Below are 18,792 nucleotides of genomic sequence, written 5' to 3' on the forward strand. Positions count from 1 at the left end.
TTCGAATTCGAAAAAAGAATGTTTATAATCTAAACTCAGATATTTATAATTCATACGGGCTGTAGTCACTAAATTTACCACAATTTTGTGAAACGTAGTGAGAAATCGCTAAAGGTCTTTTATGTTGACGTTTAGTTCGAGGCGTTTTGAAACCGGAAACGGCTATTGTGTGGCGCTACTTTTGGTGAAGCTAAAGTTTCGTATCATTTTATGTGATTATATTTGCAAACAATATCGCAGATAATTAGTTTGAATGTTTTAAGGAAATTATCGAAAACGAAAAATGCTATAGCTTACCACTTAGATTAATAAATAGTTTGTAATCGTTAGTGTTTACTGAAAAATGATGAATAATGACATATTTAGAGATCATCATTCACTTCTAAAATTGTATGACTTTCTTTTTTCCTTAAGTTTAACAAAAAAGATGTCAGGCAGATTTTTTTGGACTGTCAGCCTCAGTCACCATTCACTTACATAATTTTTTTCACGCAATAAAAGTGAATGGTGACAGAGGTTGCTTTCTGTCTTATATCTTTTTGTGTTCTATTGAAGAATAGAAGACAAGTGTTAAAGAACACGACGGTGGGGAAAGAGATTTGGTGGACTGTCCCTTTAAATTGTATTTTCAAAGCATGTTGTCAATATTTAATTGACAACATGCAACCCAATATTTAAGGAGCACGTGAGTTTGTGATTAGAATTTGTGCCCCCTTCCATGCAGTTATATAGCTTCCAAAGATGTCTCTAAGTTCAGTGCAGTCCACCTTGTCCACTCTGAAGTCATGTCAAGCAGATATTGGAGGTTGTATGGACATGGTATCAGATGTTGCGCTGGGAATAGTTGAAGCACAAGGTGAGTGATTTCTGAAAGATCATGTGACATTGAAGACTGGAGTAATGACTGCTGAAAATAAAGCTTTCATTTGGACATACTTTTCAAAATGTACCTTATATTTGATTTCAGGTATGGATAACAGTCCAGCTCTGAAGAAGCTGGAGGAGATGATTCTGAAGTGCTCGAGACTGGACAGAGAAATCAACTGTTTTGTGGAGTCTGTTGATGAGATGACTGCTCAGGTTTGTCTTAACTGACTGACACAGTCTTTGTCAAGTCTCCCATTGAGCCACCCTGGCTTTCTCTCTGTTCTGTAGGTCAGACATGAACCTCCCGAGGCCATGGTTCACCTGAGAAACTCTGTAAAGGAGCGATTCACTGAGCTTATGGCTGGAGTTACAGATGCAGACCTACAAAGGCACAGCAAGGTTGTTGCCTTCAGAGACAGTGTCAGGCAATGTGCCATGCAAGGTGAGGAACTCACGTCTGCTTGCAACACAACAAAGCATTATAAGTGATGCAGTTCCTAAAAGTATTTTTATGCATAATGTATATGCAGCGGGTCAAACTGCTGCTGAGAATGAAGAAGAGGAGCTGGATGAGGACATTGCTGTAACACAAAGCCAGACAAACTTCATCTGTCCTCTCACTCAGGTAAATGTCAGCATCATTTCACATCATCAAGTGCACGAGATACACTATATTGCCAAAAGTATTGGGTCACCCCCTTCTAATGAACAGGTTTGACTACTTTAGTAATTTCCATGAGTACAAATCTTAATGTTTAAGAATATAATGATATTCTAGGGAATTGTGTGCTTCTAATTTTATAGCAACAGTTTGGACAGGGCCCTTTTCTATTCTAACATGACAGTGCCTCTGTGTATAGGGCAAGGTTCAAATAGAAATGATTGATTCAGTCAGTGTGGAACAACTTGACTGGTCTGCAGAAAGCAAAGTGGCGTGACTTTAAATGCAGGCCTCGAGCCGAAAAAACTCATCACCAAACACCAATGATTTGTACATACACTATATGGACAAAAGTATTGTGACACCCCCTTCTTTAGAACAGAAGAAGGCACTTCCAAAACTGTGCCAACAAAGATGGAAGCATAATTCACGTATTTAAAAACTGTATTTCCATCTCTGTTGCAACAGTTTTGAAAGTGTCTAAAATGACTGTATACGAGTATACAGTCACAGTATACTCGTATATGGGTATATATACCCATAGACGAGTCATTGGTGTTTGGTGATGAGTTTTTGACTCAAGGTCTGCATTTAAAGTCACACCAGAGGTGTTCAGCTGAGATTAGGACTTTGCTTTCTGCAGACCAGTCAAGTTCTTCCACACTGACTGAATCAATCATTTCTATTTGAACCTTGCCTTATACACAGAGGCACCGTCATGTTAGAATAGAAAAGGGCCCTGTTCGAACTGTTGCTATAAAATTAGAAGCACACAATTCCCTAGAATATCATTATATGCTTAAACATTAAGATTTGTACTCATGGAAATTATTAAAGCAGTCAAACCTGTTCTTTAGAAGGGGGTGACCCAATACTTTTGGCAATATACAGTATTATACCCCTTGAATTAAAAGTTCACATTTGTAGTGGTGTTTGTGTGTTACTTGTATTGCAAGAAGAAACATATAAAAATGTCATATCATTCAAAGCTTTTACCATACCTTGTTCTGACAGGTTGAGATGGTCAATCCAGTGAAAAACAAGAAATGCCATCATTACTATGACCAAGAGGCTGTACTTGAAATGATTAAGGCCAAGCACAGAAATAAGAAGAAATTTCGGTATGTTGCCCTAAACAAGTATAGTTATGCATAATTTCCATATCCAGTCCAACAGGGCTGCATTTATTTGAAGAATGCAGTAAAAACAGTAATATTTTGAAAAATTACTACAACTTAATATAACTCTTTTCTATTTTAATTAATATGTGATTGCAAAGCTGAATTTTCAGCAGGCATTACTCCAGTCTTCAGTGTCTCATAATCCTTCAGAGTTTATTCTAATATGCTGATTTGCTGCTCAAAAAACATTTATTTTTAATGTTTAACTTAATGTTATTAAATCTTAAACCAGTGTTACAACACTTATCAATGTTAAAAACAGTTTTGCTGCTCTATATATTTGTGGAAACCACCATTTTGTCAGGATTCTTTGATGAATAGAAAAGTGATTTTTTTTTTTTTGTAACATTGTAAAAGTCTTTACTGTCACGTTCAATTCATTTAACGTATCCTTTAAACTGTAGTGTATAGAACGATGTAACAGCCACTGTTGCCAACTTTTCTGTCATTCTTCACAGCTGTCCAAAGGTTGGCTGCGGAAACACTGATGTTCAGCAGTCAGATCTCGAGTTGGACCTGTTTATGAAGAGAACGATCCAGAACCATAAGAGACAGAGCGGAAAAACTTGATTTGACTAAATCAGCCCTGCAGATGTTACAGCTGTTCAGTCTATAATGGGAAAATGGTTTTGCCTAAATTTCCAAATGTAGAACTGGAGACTTTTGTATTAAAATGTGGTTCATGTTAATCTAGAACACATTTATAGGTCATGTTTGCAATACAAATATAAATGCACTATGCTTGTTAATGCTGACCTTTTTTTTTTTTAATATACATTTGTACCATTATCATATTACCTCACTGCTCACTGTCAAACCTCAAATCAACTAGGCATTTTATCCTGCAGTCCTTAGTCAAACAGAGTAAGAATTTGTTCATCTCTAGCAATGACAATTAAAAACCTGCTTTTCAAAACTCAATTCACAACCAAATGTTTATTCAACATAATTGCACTGTAAAATAATCCACTAGAATCAGGCCAAAAGCCTGTTTTATAGTACTCCACCATGTCACAAAGACATGAAATCAGCATGAGACATGGGCATTAAAACCAGCTTAAAGGGATAGTTTACCTAAAAGTTTAGATTCTGTCATTTACTCACCCTCGAGTAGTTCCAAACCTGTATGAATTTCTTCGTTCTGCCGAACACAAAGGAAGATATTTTGAAGAAAGTTTGTAACGAGGCTGTTTTGGGGCACCATTGACTTCCATAGTAGGAAAAAAAAAAAAAAAATACTATGGAAGTCAAAGGTGCACCAGAACTGCTCCGTTTCCCACATTCTTCAGAATATCTTCCTTTGTGTTCAGCAGACACTACTTGAGGGTGAGTAAATAACCGAATTTTAATTTTTGGGTGAACTATCCCTTTAAGTTGTACAGGTTTATTACAGTATCTGCACCAACTCTTTGACTGCCCCAAAAACCTGACTGTACAACAACTAATTAAAACAATACAAACTTAGGAAATTCATCCATTTGGAAAATTCAGAGACGCATTTCATGTTGGGACACATAAAAAGGACAGTCTGATTGGTTACGCCCGGTCAATATGAAACCGGCATTCGAATTTGGCCCTAAGACCCTAACGGACAAATACAGGAAAAAAGACCTCATGATCAAAAGTCTCAGACGGTTCTGATTGAGTAGTTATATGAGACAAAGGGACACAGGCATCGACTTAACCCATCATTTAAACCCAGAGCTTCCCATGCATTGAATTTTCATCATTTTGACATGCACAGCATTTCATTATTGAAGTGAATTATTGAAGGTTAAGTCATTTAAATTTTTACATTAACAAGTAAAAAAAAAAACAACAAAAAAAACACTCCAACCGCCTGACCACATTTATATAGACAAGTGTTTTTTGTTCACTGATCCAAAAACTAAGACGGTATAAGTCTTTTGCTCTTAAGAAAACAGTCTTATGAAAAGAGAAAACAATTTTGTCTCAAAAAGCAAAAGCATGTCCACATTTTCTGACTGTATCAGAATGAATCATATTGTGAATATGGATATGCATGTCCTTTCAATACACCTGTAATGTTATGCATATCAGACATACTTCCACATGATGTGCATTTAAAAACAAACCTTATGTGACTGTCTGTTGATCAGATAACCAAACATTTAGATTGATGAGAGCTCTGCTGGATAGTCCTGCGAGCTCTTTGTCCTGGTCCGTCCATGTGAAGGTTCAACACACTAATACTGGGAGTCTGAGTCCGTTTCAGTGTTGGTCCATGTCCCCATGTCTCTTTGCACCGGTCCAAGCGTGGTGGAGGGTTGTATCTGTTGAGATTCTTGAGTCGCCATGGCCGTTCTATCCGATGGTGACGCCGAAGCCACACTGAAACTTGTTTTTGCGGTGGTTAAGGAAGGCGCCTAAAGCTAGTGATAGAGGAAGGGGTACCAGCTTCTTTTCCAGCGTCGCTCCCACCACCCAGTTGCTATCTAAAGAACCTGAAGAACAAGAAGAGGACAGGGAAGCTTAGTAATGGAACCAAACTTGAAAGTAGGTTTGCACAATGGAAATAAAACCAAAATCACGATACAGCTTATAGCAAAGGCTGCAATTTAATGAAATAAATATAAACACACTGCGTGTTCAGAGTGAAGGCACTGTGTGAGCATCTTATTATCCACTGATGTTTGAGCGTCTCAGTTCGCAGTACATTTTGCTCCATGCAAACATCTCTGTATCTGCTCTGAGTTTGGATCATTTTATTATGAATGTGTGGACTCAATATGCGCTTAACGATCCCAAACTGGATCAATAGCATAAAACACTGACCAACAAAACAAAGCTTTAAGGGCTTTCTCTGGTTTTCCATCAATATAAAAGTTTGATGATTTAATATTTGAAATGAAAGGGATTAATACAGCCATAAATATAATAAAGTACTGTAAGTTTACAGTTAAAATGTAAAATACAATCATTATAGAATACTTGAATATTATTTTTTTAAATACTTTAGTAATATTTGTATTATTTAGTGATAATCATACTGTTGATAATAGTAATAATGATATTTTTCTTAAATACCATTTCTTGTGTTATAGTGACATATTACAATAGTAGTATTTATTTGGTTTTTATTTAGTCATTTTTATCTTTGTATTAATAAAAAAAATACTACTACTAACTATCATTATTATTTAATAGCCTTATTGATATATAAATCACAATTTAAATCATTATGGCCATTTTTAATCTGAAAAATCACAATCAGATTGATTCCCCAAATTGTGCAGCCCTACATGAAAGTGTGGAAATAATTCAAATCAATGTCAAATTGTTTTGAATGCAAGTGTTTCGAGAAAAGTATTTCAATACCTTTAAAAAGGAGATTTGCTTTAGGTACATCCAACTGATAACCAAACGACACACTTGTGTCCTGCATCCGTGTGCTGGCCTCAAACTCTACCCCAATCTGGAGCTGTAGGAGGTGTTCAAATTCAAAGGAGTGAGTTTAACAGATCAAGGGTATCTCGTGTAACAAATCTGTCATTTAATACAGCTATTTACAGTATGAAGTACCTGGTCATTAGCTTTGTGGTAATATGACGCATGTGCACCAGCTCCTCCAACAGTCAACGTGGTGACATAGTTACTACCTGAGGATGAAAACATACAGGTCCAATCAGTACATTCAATCGAATTATGAATTTCTGCCAAATCTTAAATTGAGATAGAATGATCTGAAAATGACCACCTGTGTATCTGCCCACAAATGATGTGACGGTGCCCTCTTCTCCTGGCCTCTTGTGATAGACCAGTTCACCACCCAATACCAATGCAGGAGACAAGGACTGGAGGTAGTGCGCCACAAGGATACCTAACAGACCAAACATGAAAGTGAATGTAAGCTCCTACAGATAAATAGTTTCCTCATAAAACTATTAAAAAGTTTGGCGTCAGTAAGATTTTTGTTTTTTTAAAGGAAATTTCTTTAATTCAGCAAGGATGCATTATATCATATTACATCAAAGAAAAGTTTCAACATTTCCACAAAAATATAAATTAGCATGATATGAAAGGTTTCTTAAGCAGCAACTCAGCATATTTGAATGATTTCTGAAAAGAAAACATCACAATATATTACTGTTTTTACTGTATTTCTGATCAATAAGTGCAGTCTTAAAGAGAGAACATTACAAAAATCTTACCGACTCCAAACATAAACATAACATTTTGTATAGTATTTTTTGAAACTTGACAGTCATGGACTACAGCAACTGCAAGATATGTTACCAGATCCAACAAGAACATCTGGGTTGCCAAGGGTAACAGCAGCGGTGAAGTCATCGCCACGATATTCTGCATCACACTGCCAGTTTACAAACTTGTGTTGCTGCGTCTGTAACATCATTTATTCAGGCAATTAATAACAATACACTATGCAGCATTGCACCTTATTTTCCACAACAACAGATCTCTGGAAAAAGCTGCAATTTTAAAGCGCATTAGATCATGTAATTGGGATTAACTTCTTAAAGCCCATGAAAGGAGTTATTTCTTCACCATATTTTCTGAAATGATATTTCTTACAATACGAGAGAAACCAGTTTAGCACATAACTGACCCAACTTACATTAACTGTACAATACATCTGTATCATAAAAACTATACCATGTGAAGGATTCTGCTCATTCACTTTCATAGTTTGTGAACATAACTGCAAAGTCGTGCATACCTGCATTGCCACTTTAGAGCGAATGCGACTGGTAAGCTGATGGATGACCTGTGCGTTTAGACTGCCTGTGTTGTCCATGTCACCTACAATTACCGGAAAAGACTGAGGGGTATAGAGAGAAGGAAAAAAAAAAAAAAAAAGCAAACAAAAAAAAAGGACAGACGTTAACATCACATTCTACTCATATACATCTATGACTGTCATAGGATTGTCTTTACTAACTGGCATTTAGATTGCCATTTTTTTTTATTTATAATTATACGACCACTGTTATTTAAGTAAAAAAAAAAAAAAAAAAAAAAAAAGTCTCGTCATTGAATTGCTTCAAAGAGAATATTGTAAGGTTATTTTAGTATTATTAAAATACTATTATAGTTTTTATTAATATTTTGAAGTTTTTTTTTGTTGCCATTTTTGCCTTTATAATGATAGGACAGATCAGAACTGACAGGAAGCGAATGGGTAAGAGATAGGGGGCAGGATTTGGAAAGGTCCTCGAGTCGTGATTCGAACTCGGGACGCCTGTAGCGCAACAGCACTGTACGTCGGCACGCTGCCCAAAGGCTATCGGCACCGACATTTGTATTTTTATATCTTATGTTTTCGGTATAGCAAGCTGATAGGAAAACACTAGTTAGTTAAAAAGCAACTAAAAGGCTCACCTCTGTAGGTCCTGTTTGCTTGCTGCCCACATATGTGGTTCCGAATCTGTAACCTGAGTCCCCCAAGGTGCTTAGAGTAATTGTATGACTAACCTGAGGAAGCAAATGAAGATGTGATGTATATTACCTTTTACATTTCATTTCTATGTAGCAAAAATATAATTATGTGATATCTGACCTGGAAGTGATTACTCAAGCCCTTGTTGACAACCAATCGTACCCCCTCCATCTGCACAGGGAAGACCTCTGAAAAGCAGACAAAAAAAGACTATAAGTAAACATAATATAGATCATAAAACTGTAGAAGTTATGTCAGAAAATGACCCTAAGACAAACCTTTGCATTTCCGATGACACTCTTCAAATGTGCCGGGGTTGGGGCGAGAGGCCTCGCTGTCTGTCCCAGGCTGCCCCTGTGTGCCTGAGGAGGCTGGGACTGCAGATACTGGGGGCATTGTGAAACCTGGGGGTACCGTCACCAGACCTGCACCCCCTGAGCCACTGCCACCCCCTGAGGCTGGGGGTGGGTTTGGGGAGCTGGCAGCCAACACACTGCCCATGCTGAAGAAAAATACAACAGTACAGTAAGATTGAAATAGCATTAAATGTTATCATTAGCTGACAAGAACCATAAGGCAAAAGGTCACGTTACTACAGTCAGAGACAAACTGGCAGCAAACAACATTTCTCTTTCCAACAAGAGCCAACAGTCAAAACCAAATGAAAACCCTCATCTCTCCCGGTTTACATAGTTGACAACTAACGTTAGTCAAGCTGCGACTCTCTTGGCATGAAAGCCAGTTCTGCGCGCACAGCAACAACTAGAATCTAGCTCATTAGAGAAAAGTAGTGCACTACCATGTGGAGCTTCATTCACACCTCATTGGCTACATAGCAGGTAAGCTAAGGTTAAAGCTAGCTAACTAGCTAGCTAACATGCTGTGATGTAAAATAAATAGTGGCACATATCTGAGTGAGACGTGAGAAAGAGGTTGTATCATACTAGCTGGACAGTTGTTTCTATCAGTATACTGCGGACTAATAAACAGCAAGTATATTAATGCAATTTATGTAACTATTTGTAGGCCTCGTGCTATACTCACGTTTAGCAATGCAGTCCAGTTAAACGGCTGAGAGCCACCGGTTGAATGTAAGGGACAACCTACGTAACCGACGTCTTGGCCCGCCCATTCCGGCTGTATGAAGAGATGATTGGACAAAAGACTCCCCAACTACCTGATCATTGGATACTGAGTATGGCGTCCTCGTGAGGTCATCGGGGAAGGAAATACGACGGCTCGTGACGTATATTCTCCACTCCTCCAAAGCTACTCTTCAAGGGTAAATATTTTTGAATTTGTATGTATAGATACCATAATCTGACGCACGCAAATCCAGAATATGTTTTCTGTTTTTATTTTTATTATTGCTCTTTGTTGGAATATATTCATGTCTCGCTTCCCTGTTTCTACAAGTTTTGCAAGAAAAAAAAAAAAAACTCTTCAAGAGTATGAGATGTACATTTGCATTTGTTCTTGATACAAGCATGTTTTCGTTGTGTTACCTAAATACAACAATTAAAAAATAGACGAAGGGATGGTAACAAAACAGTAGTTCTTAACAACAAAAGTGATCTAGACGGGGGTTTTTTTTATATAAAGTTATTTTAGAAACTATTAGTTTTTATTCATACGTTGATTTACATTTTCCGTTTTGAATTTTAGTAATTTTGTTGTTTCCCAAAGAGGCTGAAGTGCTTAAGAGCTTGATGTCTGGAGTTTCTTCCATTTCAGCCAAGGGGCCCCACAGTCATTTGTGTTGTAACTCCTCTGAAACCCACCCTTTGTCTTACTCGGCCTTGGTGTCGTGTGGGTTGTGGCTTTTTCCATTTTGTAACTTACAAAATGGAATGGAGTTTCTAAACATTTAATGTCAGTTAAGTAATGTTGGTGTGAGAAAACTGCATCATTTAACTAGATTTTACCTTATATAAATATAATTTAGAAATTGTAGATCGGTAAGTTTAATATGTAGGTAGCCATTTAAACTAAATTTATCTGGTGGTGGTGAGATTTAATGTACAAAATAAAAAATAGCTTCTTAAAAAAAGGTTAAAAATACATGTATGGCACTAAAAGTATGTGAAAAGTTAAATGTCAACTGCCTATATTATGAAGATTTAATTTACATTATTGATTTTGGAGTCACTGGAGTGATAATATTAGTTTTCTTGACATCAAGGTATTTGAAAGAGAAAACAAACATTTGGAGAATATGCTGGACTTTATTTTGCTTAAAAGAGAAGGGACAGGATAGGCTGGCATTATCATTTGGAGCAAAAAGCTTTGGCCATTCTCCCATGAATCCTCGCAGTAAAACATACAGCTTCTACTTAATACATGTCCAAGAGAACACAATTCAACATTCAACAGGGGACACAAAGTTTCCACTTCGAGAGCTACCAACTTTATAACAGCTGCCATTTCATCACAGCATTTGTGCTGATGTTGTTAAAAAAAAAAAAAAAAAACTTGTTTCTGTGCATTAGACACCACCAGGAGAAAACTGAATCTGATCGATCACACTTTGTTTTAATAAAATAAAACATAACTGTATGTTTCAATGGGGGGGATGTTTCAATGGGGGGAAAAAAAAGAGAAACTTATATAAATATTGAACAACCTAAACTGTCCTCCAGATTTAAAAAATACAGGCTGAACTGCTGAAATTAAAGTCCGGCCTCATCAAACATCTGAGCTGGGGTACCTGGTTGTTGGACACAAGCAAATCTATTGCTCACCCAGCCAATGCTGAGGTAGGTACTGTTCACTACCAACAAACTGGTGGGTCAAATAGAGAACAAGCGATTTATGGAGTTGAGGTATTACAGAAGTCTTAATCTAGCAGGTAACAACTTCCAACTTCAATCCTGACCAAAGCAGAGTTTTGTTTTTTTGCACCATGCACCGATATTGCTCCCTCCTACCTAGGAGGAAGTGTATAATAGAGTAAGGCACTTAGAGTAACAGAGATGACCCAAGTGAGCATGATGATGCAGAGACTGACTTTAAAAAAAGGGGTTGAATGTTTTCGAAAAACTTTTGGGAAAGATGACATGGTGGCGAGTCAAAAGTTAACCAAAGAAACAGTCGAAATGTCGTCTGTTTGTATTAGAATGAAAGCACAATCCGCTTTATATACACACACACACAAAGCTGTGAACAACCAACAGAAGACCATTATGAATGTGTTAAACTTCCTCCCTGGTTTTCCCTGATCAACTGTAAAGCTCTGAGTAAAACTCATTCATTAAATAATGCGCAAAAACCTTCCACATTAGGCGCTGGATTGACAGCACTAAATTTACTGCTTGTAACGCTTGGGAATTTGTTTTTGGCACCCGTTTCTACCACTATTTTCTGTTTTATTGTTCTGGTAAATAAACGGGGGGAAAATCCTCATGAACAGCAGTTATGGACGGTGAATGGTCTTTGCCAGTGCTCTGGGTTTAAAGAATAGTGGCTTATTGTGCGCCAAATGGAAAAGGGGTAAGCTGCCTCAGTGGGTCCATCGAGAACAACAAAAACGTAATGACTTTATACTGGCCCCTAAACCTGTGGCAGCTGATCACATTTTACCATGGCAGTTCCAGACCCCTGAAGCATTTGGTGGGGAAAAACTACAATAAACAAAAGAAAACGAGTCATCTTTGCGTCTGTCTTCAGTAGAAATTGTGCAGAATGCCAAGCATTGGTCCCTTTATTCTCCTAAAAGAAAGGGACATATTGGTATATTGTCAAGTCTCTATAGAAGAACAAGTTCTACAGATCCGGTCATTTAGGACATGGCCTTCTTACCAGTAAGGGTTAATTAAGCTCGCCTGCTTTGTGAGCAGCCTCCTCTTCATCAGGGTTCATGCAGTGAAACTCCGCCACATACAGGCTCTTGTCAATGCTGCTGGGTATGGGCTTTATGTCAGTCATCAGCTGGTCCTCAATGCCCTTTAGGTTAAAACGATCTTCTGAGGTGATCAGGTTAATGGCCAAACCCAGATGACCGTATCTACCTGAGAACATATAGAAAACACTAAAATAAACTACACGTAGACAACAACAACAGATGAAAAAACAAAACAAAACACCAAAAACAAAAAAAACAAATCCTGAGTAGATGGTTACCTGATCGACCTATGCGGTGCAGATATGTCTCTGCATTTTTGGGGAAGTCAAAGTTGATCACTACATTGACAGCCTGGATGTCAATTCCTCTTGTGAAAAGATCTGTGAGAGGAAAGATCCCATCAAAAAAGTTTCATAAGCATTTGGGGAAATCCCTGAAAACGGTTCTATGAATGTGGCTATTCATACCTGTGCAGACCAGGTTCCTACACAGTCCGTTTCTGAAGTCATGGAACACACGATTTCTGTATTCCTGCAATAATATAAAAATTTTGAAAAACAATAACAGCATGAGCACCAAGGCTGCATTTATCAAAAATACAGTAAAAACTGTAATCCTGTGAAATACAATTTAAAAGAACTTCTCTATTTTCCATTTATTTTAAAACTTAATTTCTAATTTGGTGTTCAAGAAACATTTCTTATTAATATTAACGTTAAAAAAAGTTGTGCCACTTGGTATTTTTTTTTAATTCTGTGTCAAAATTCCAAAGTACATTAGACAAATCTTTAAATTATAAATATCTTTACTGTAATTTGATCGATTTAATCTCCTTTCTGAATTAAATGGTAATTTCTTAAAATAAAATAAAAACCCTCTTGAAAAAGGGTTTAATGCATTCTGAAGCTGACCTGCATCATCTTGGCATGGATATAAAAGCAGGAATAGCCAAGTTGTGTGATCTTCTTGGCAAGGAGTTCCACCCTCTGGGTGGAATTACAGAAGATGATTGACTGGTTGATTTGGAGCTAGGAAAGAAAAAGAAAAAGAAAATAAATATAAATACAAGGAGAAGCAATGAAATTGTCCTAGGAGGTGAGGACACAGAGTACAAAAAGACTTGAAGACAATACAGTTACTCAACTGTAGTATGCCAAAGAAGCTTTGGAATACTACAAATGGAGAACTTGCATAATACCAGTCAAATTTAGGGCATATCTGTAAAGGGAATGGTCGCTTACCCTGGAGAACAGTGTGTTGAGACAGTGCACTTTCTGTCTTTCTGTCACATAAGCATAGTACTGAGTGATGCCTTTCAGTGTCAGCTCATCCATCAGATTAATTTCATATGGCTTTTGAAGGTGTTTGCTCTACACAACAGGAGAGTGTCATTAGCATGATTAAACAAGGCATTTAAATATGAGAAATGATCTTGGATATAGTAAGACATTTAACTTCAGAAAGACTAGACCAGGGGTAGGCAACGTCGGTCCTGGAGTGCCGATGTCCTGCAGAGTTTAGCTCCAACCCTGAAAAAAACCTCACCTGCTTGTAGCCCTAGTAATTCTGAAGACCTTGATTAGCTTTTTCAGGTGTTTGATTAGGGTTGGAGCTAAACTCTGCAGGACAGCGGCACTCTAGGACCGACGTTGCCTACCCCTGGACTAGACTGATTATATAAACAGATGAGTTATTACAACAAGTGAAGCTCTCACCATAAACTTCTGCACACTGATGGGGAAAGTGGCAGAATAAAGAAGAATCTGGCGTTTTTTAGGCAGGAAGCTGATGATGTCCTCAATGAGCACCAAAAAGTCTTGAGAAAGCAATTTATCAGCCTGTAAAAAAAAAAAAAAAAAAAATAATATATATATATATATATATATATATATATATATATATATATATATATATATATATATATATAAAAATCAGACACAATGAACTTCCATTTTAGCATTAATTAATTAAGAGAATATGCTTAGTTGGAAATAGGGCTGGGCAATAAATCGATTTTATTGATTAACTCGAATGTGTAGTTTACATCGATTTGTTTGAAGGAAAATCGGTTCTCTCTTTAACATTCGCCCACGGTCCCCTCTGGGCTCAGCCCTCCTCCCCCCACGCGTTTGCCATAATTGGGTTGGGCCGACAGGCGATACTACAGTCCATCGCCGATGGCTGATAGACATCACGATATTAAGCCGGCATCGTGATCCTCCTTAAAGGGAATAAATACGAGATGGGAGGAAAATATATATATTTCAATACTTTCTCTCGCAGTTATATCATTGGGTAATCATACTGTACATAAAATTGCGGGCATCAGGGAGCCGCTATTATGCCTGCTGTTGAAACTGCTTTTGATTGCACGATCGCTTTTTAGTTTCACTTTCACAATCGCACCACTTTGTTTATACTATGGAGCGGCAGTACTTACTACACATTATACAAGATCAGATGCTTGTCAGTGGTGCTCAGGATCTGCAAATCATTCGTCATCGTCCCACCAAAAATAACCTACAGTCACTTATATTGAATGCTGTTGAATGTTTTGTTTGCACTTTATCAGAACTACCTCCTATCTACTGAATAGCAAGATGTTAAACTTTTTTTTAACAATTTTTTTGTCATCTGCAGATTGATTTTAAGTAGGGGGGAAAAAAACGATTGAAATCGTAAATTGGATTTTTTGTGTGAAAGAAAAAAAAAAAAAAAAAAACTGGGATTTTTTTTCTTAGGCCACATCGCCCAGCCCTAGTTGGAAATCTTTCTTGAATTATTTTTCTCACCTCATCCATCACAATCATCTGAGCTTTGTCAACCTTGGCCACACCTTTCTTCATCAAGTCAAGGATCCTTCCTGGGGTAGCTATTATAGCATGTACTGAAGAAACAAACAAAAAAAAAAAATTAAAAAGAAAGGTTAACAGTAGGAGGAGCGGAGGGGGGCTGTATTCATCAAGTACATTTTGTCTTCTAAATTCTTCTAAATAAATTAAATTCAACTGTCAAGATGACTTGCCCTGTATGTTAAATCTTTAACCCATTATAATCAAGTACAGATAATTATGAAACTCCTAAACTAACATCACTTCTCTTTGAGGAACAAGGAAGCACAATTTAAGAATTGCTTAAATGACTGTGGCCTGGAAAGAGGACAAGACTTCAGAAAAACAGTCAGTAGATGTGACATCCTGACAAAAAAAAAAAAAAAAAAAAAACTTGTGGAACATCACCTTTAAACAAAATATACTGAAGAATTTACACAAGTGCTTTAACAATATGACAGCCTGTCATTTTAAATGCGTCACTTCAATTTTATTACCCACATTTAGTTTTGAAATCAAGTTTTTTTTCAAGCTTGGGAAACTCAAAGATGGTAGAGAACTCATCAATTACCAGTCTCATCAAGACGCATGATGTCATCCCTCAGGTTAGTGCCACCTGTTGTAGCCATAACCTTGACGCCACCAAGGTGCTTGCTCATGTTGATACTTATCTGGCTCACCTGCAGAGCCAACTCACGAGTTGGTACCAACACTATGGCTAAAACAAAGTTGGGGAGAGAAAAAAAAAAAATAATTAAATAAATTTAAAAATCTAATTTATAAAACTAACATTCAAAAGCATGGGATCACCAAGATATATATTTTTGTGTGTAAAGAAATTAGTACTTTGCTCAATTTAATCTGTCCTTGATGAATAAAAGTAACAGCTACAGGCTTTTACATAGTTACAAAATTGTATTATCTCAAACTGTACTAAAATTTTACAATTACATTTATTTCTGTATTTTTGATCAAATAAATGCATCCCTTGGTAAGCAAGAGACTTCTAAAACACAAAAAGTCTTACAGACCCCAAATGTTTAAATGGTATAATGTATGCATTATAGATAACTTATTTGCATTTCATATTATATTCCAACCTTGAACATAGTCCTTCTTCAGGTCAATCCTTTCCAAGAGGGGGATGAGGTAGGCTCCGCTTTTACCTGTGCCATTTTTAGCTCGGGCAAGAATGTCCCTCCCTGACAAGACAATAGGAATACTCTCCTCCTACAGGGACAGACAGCATAGAGAAAAAAATAAAAATCTCAAGACAGGCTTATTTGACAACCATTCTGTAAGTCATAAGCCAAGCAGACAAAACCAATCAACCACACTGGATTTTACAAATGTGTATAGTATAATAAAAATGTGTACAGTATACAAAGGTTTGTAACAGTGTATACGGTATAGACTACCTGGATAGGGGAGGGCTTCTCCCAGCCCATTTCGAAGATGCCCATCAGCAGTTCCCTCTTAAGGCAGTAATCTTCAAACTCGTTTCCTTTGGTTGATGTCACATCCTGTCAAAAAGGAGGATGTTCAAAGTCAAAAACTGGGAATAAGTGGACCAGCAACCAATTCAAAATACCATCATTCAATAAGAAAACAAGTTTTAGAACTTACTGTGGTTTTCACTCTCAAGTCTTTCGGTGGAAGCTGCAGGCACTTCTTCCAGTCATCACCAAACCTAGAAGAAATAGTTCATATTCAACTTTATACAATTGTACTCCTAACAAACAGCTTAAATGACAATTGATTCAAGGAATCAATGTCAAAAAGGAACCAGAGTCTTCAAAATATTTTAAATCGATAAAGATTACCTGATACCACCACTGCTTTGGGGTATACTGCTTCTTTTCTGGGGCATCACAGGTGTTTTTCCCAACTGTGATGAAGTAAGCGATCCTGACTGGAGGTTCATGGGCTTGGACTGTCCATTCTGTTTGCTCATTGGCATGACTGAAGCAGGGATCTCTGTTCTCGCTGTAGCCATTGTCAGATATATTCCTCAACAGTTTCAAACAAATCTTTTTGCTTTTATTATTATTTTTTGTTGCTACTTTTCAGCTATTTGTAAAACTGTTTTACCGTTACGCTCACTGCTCTCGTGTGTAAACAGTATCTGGTACGTACAGACCTCTTAAAAAGAAGAGTGCCTGACGTATAACAATTGTTTATAATAAGCTCTCCCAAAAAAGGAGAAAATTATATTTATATGAATAAATATATCACAAGCCTAGAGCCAACGTACAAAATAACTAGCAAACAGGTACTTGTAAAATTCAATCTTGCACAAGGATTTTCAAAAATGCAAGTTGGCAAAAAAATCTATTAATGCTTTTCAAAAGTCACTTTTTACGTTATCCCTGAAAATGTACAAAAGTATTCCTTTTCTTAATTTTTTTTAAACAGCTGGATTGCAGAAATCCTGTAGTGCCCTCTGTATTTCTTTTGGTATCAAAAAAAAAAATATATATATGAAGTATTTACATTCAAAAGCACAAGGCTCAGCTAAAGGTTTTTAATGTGCTCTTAAAATGACTGTATTCTCTTTGTGATGAGGAATTTCAAACTTTGCTCAGTGTCACTTGCTCCTCTTTAACCTGCTGAAAAACTCCAAATTGAGGGATTTCAAACTTAAAGTCAATGCAGGATTACAAATACAAAATGTTAACAGTCCATAAGTGTTTCCACGCTTGGCTTCACAATGTCTTGTTTTTTTTCTCACTTGGTCACAGATCCTGAACACTTAGTGGAGGAATTTCTGGAGCACCTGCCAAATATTAAAGATACAACATAAAATAATCGTCATATAAAGCTTAACTGTCTTTCATGGAGTAAAGGGGTAGTTTCACAGTTTGTCTTTAAATACGTTTGAACAGACGTGCTCGGATTAGATTAAGTTACATAGAACATACATATATATATATATACACACACACACACACACACACAAACATTACCGTTATGCCGAAAAACTGCTTTGCTTTCAATACAACGTACTTCGTTAGTAAGACACCCACGTTTAGCTAACAGTTTCTAACGCTTAATAAAAATGTTATATAAAACTTATATGATAAACTGTATTAATAACACAAAGGTGGTTTATCGACAAAAGTTGTCTCCTTTCAGAGTCAACGCGTGAGTTCAGGCAGGCAGTTTCCAACATTGAATAAGAACAACACAGAGCAGCACATTTTTCTGGGGACATGGTGAATTGTGTTTCCTGAGGAGTGGGATACAGGTGAACTATTTGAAAGTATTAAAGAGCTCAACCTGCCAGCGGTTACATTGTCAAGACAGGTTAGCTTAGCTAGATGCTAACAAGAGCGCAAGAGAGACCTGCTATGCACGTTGGGAAAGATAACTGCCTAATTCAATTATAATTATGTCCAAGTTAGTTACCTCCGAATTTTGAAGGATTTGAATCTTTGAGGATTTGATTAATTCTTCGAACGTTTCTTGAGAAATTCTGTTGCAGTGGCTTTTGTCTCTTCCGTCTAGAGATTTAACATGGCCGTGCGCTGAATCGATCTCTGAGGACATATACGCACGAATCGACATCGACCAATCAGGTGACAGAGTTTGAATTTGGTGGGCGGTACCATTATCAAATCCGCTTCCGTGTATGACTTTTCTAAAAGGAAAATATTTATTATTGATCTGTTTTTACTATTAGGTAAATTGTATATTCATCAAATAAATGGAGTAACTTAAAACCCAATTTTGCTCATTTTCAAACAGCCTTTAAAGCTTATTTAGAATCTATAGTCTTTAAAAAAAAACGTAAAGCCCAAAGAACTGTGTCTCTGATAAATGAACTTAAAATATGCTTGTGATGCCCTTTTTTTCCCCTCTAATTATAATTGTTGTTTTTTTTTTATTATTATTTTATTGTTTTCTATTTCAATAAAATTCTCAATTTGTATTTACAAAATGTGTAAATATGAGAAATATGTGAACTTGCTCTTTGTAATTTTGAAAGTTCA

General features: G+C 36.8%; 3 protein-coding genes across 5 annotated transcripts; 1 reads left to right on the forward strand and 2 right to left on the reverse strand.

The window, feature by feature from the left end:
- Nucleotides 1-133: 133 nt before the first annotated feature.
- LOC306878357 (E3 SUMO-protein ligase NSE2-like) lies at nt 134-3,628 on the forward strand. Its single transcript, XM_079430647.1, has 7 exons — nt 134-195; nt 725-856; nt 968-1,080; nt 1,156-1,309; nt 1,398-1,492; nt 2,543-2,649; nt 3,168-3,628. Exons 2-7 carry the CDS (start codon nt 742-744, stop codon nt 3,277-3,279), a joined length of 696 nt encoding a protein of 231 aa, XP_079286773.1. The 5' UTR covers nt 134-195; nt 725-741; the 3' UTR covers nt 3,280-3,628.
- LOC306878354 (mitochondrial import receptor subunit TOM40 homolog) lies at nt 3,458-9,264 on the reverse strand. 3 transcript variants are annotated; one of them, XR_013784944.1, is made up of 11 exons: nt 9,173-9,264; nt 8,407-8,630; nt 8,249-8,316; nt 8,071-8,163; nt 7,409-7,510; nt 6,967-7,072; nt 6,428-6,550; nt 6,253-6,329; nt 6,049-6,151; nt 4,224-5,174; nt 3,628-3,783 (listed from the first exon to the last, which is right to left on the reverse strand). XR_013784944.1 is itself a non-coding variant. In XM_079430642.1 (10 exons), the coding sequence occupies exons 2-10, from the start codon at nt 8,627-8,629 to the stop codon at nt 5,035-5,037; spliced, it is 1,035 nt and encodes a 344-aa protein (XP_079286768.1). In that variant the 5' UTR covers nt 8,630; nt 9,173-9,264; the 3' UTR covers nt 3,458-5,034. The 3 variants fall into 3 exon arrangements, 1 of the variants encoding a protein (XP_079286768.1); XR_013784945.1 differs by having other exon boundaries at nt 4,101-5,174; XM_079430642.1 differs by having other exon boundaries at nt 3,458-5,174.
- Nucleotides 9,265-10,335: 1,071 nt separating this feature from the next.
- Nucleotides 10,336-18,341, reverse strand: LOC306878358 (putative ATP-dependent RNA helicase ddx6). Its single transcript, XM_079430648.1, has 14 exons — nt 18,209-18,341; nt 16,624-17,576; nt 16,427-16,490; nt 16,219-16,323; nt 15,901-16,030; nt 15,372-15,518; nt 14,762-14,856; nt 13,685-13,807; nt 13,211-13,339; nt 12,881-12,997; nt 12,437-12,500; nt 12,248-12,349; nt 11,927-12,135; nt 10,336-11,836 (listed from the first exon to the last, which is right to left on the reverse strand). The coding sequence occupies exons 2-13, from the start codon at nt 16,794-16,796 to the stop codon at nt 11,936-11,938; spliced, it is 1,449 nt and encodes a 482-aa protein (XP_079286774.1). The 5' UTR covers nt 16,797-17,576; nt 18,209-18,341; the 3' UTR covers nt 10,336-11,836; nt 11,927-11,935.
- Nucleotides 18,342-18,792: the final 451 nt, after the last annotated feature.

Source organism: Barbus barbus (assembly GCF_936440315.1).
Source record: "Barbus barbus genome assembly, chromosome: 12".
NCBI lineage: Eukaryota > Metazoa > Chordata > Actinopteri > Cypriniformes > Cyprinidae > Barbus > Barbus barbus.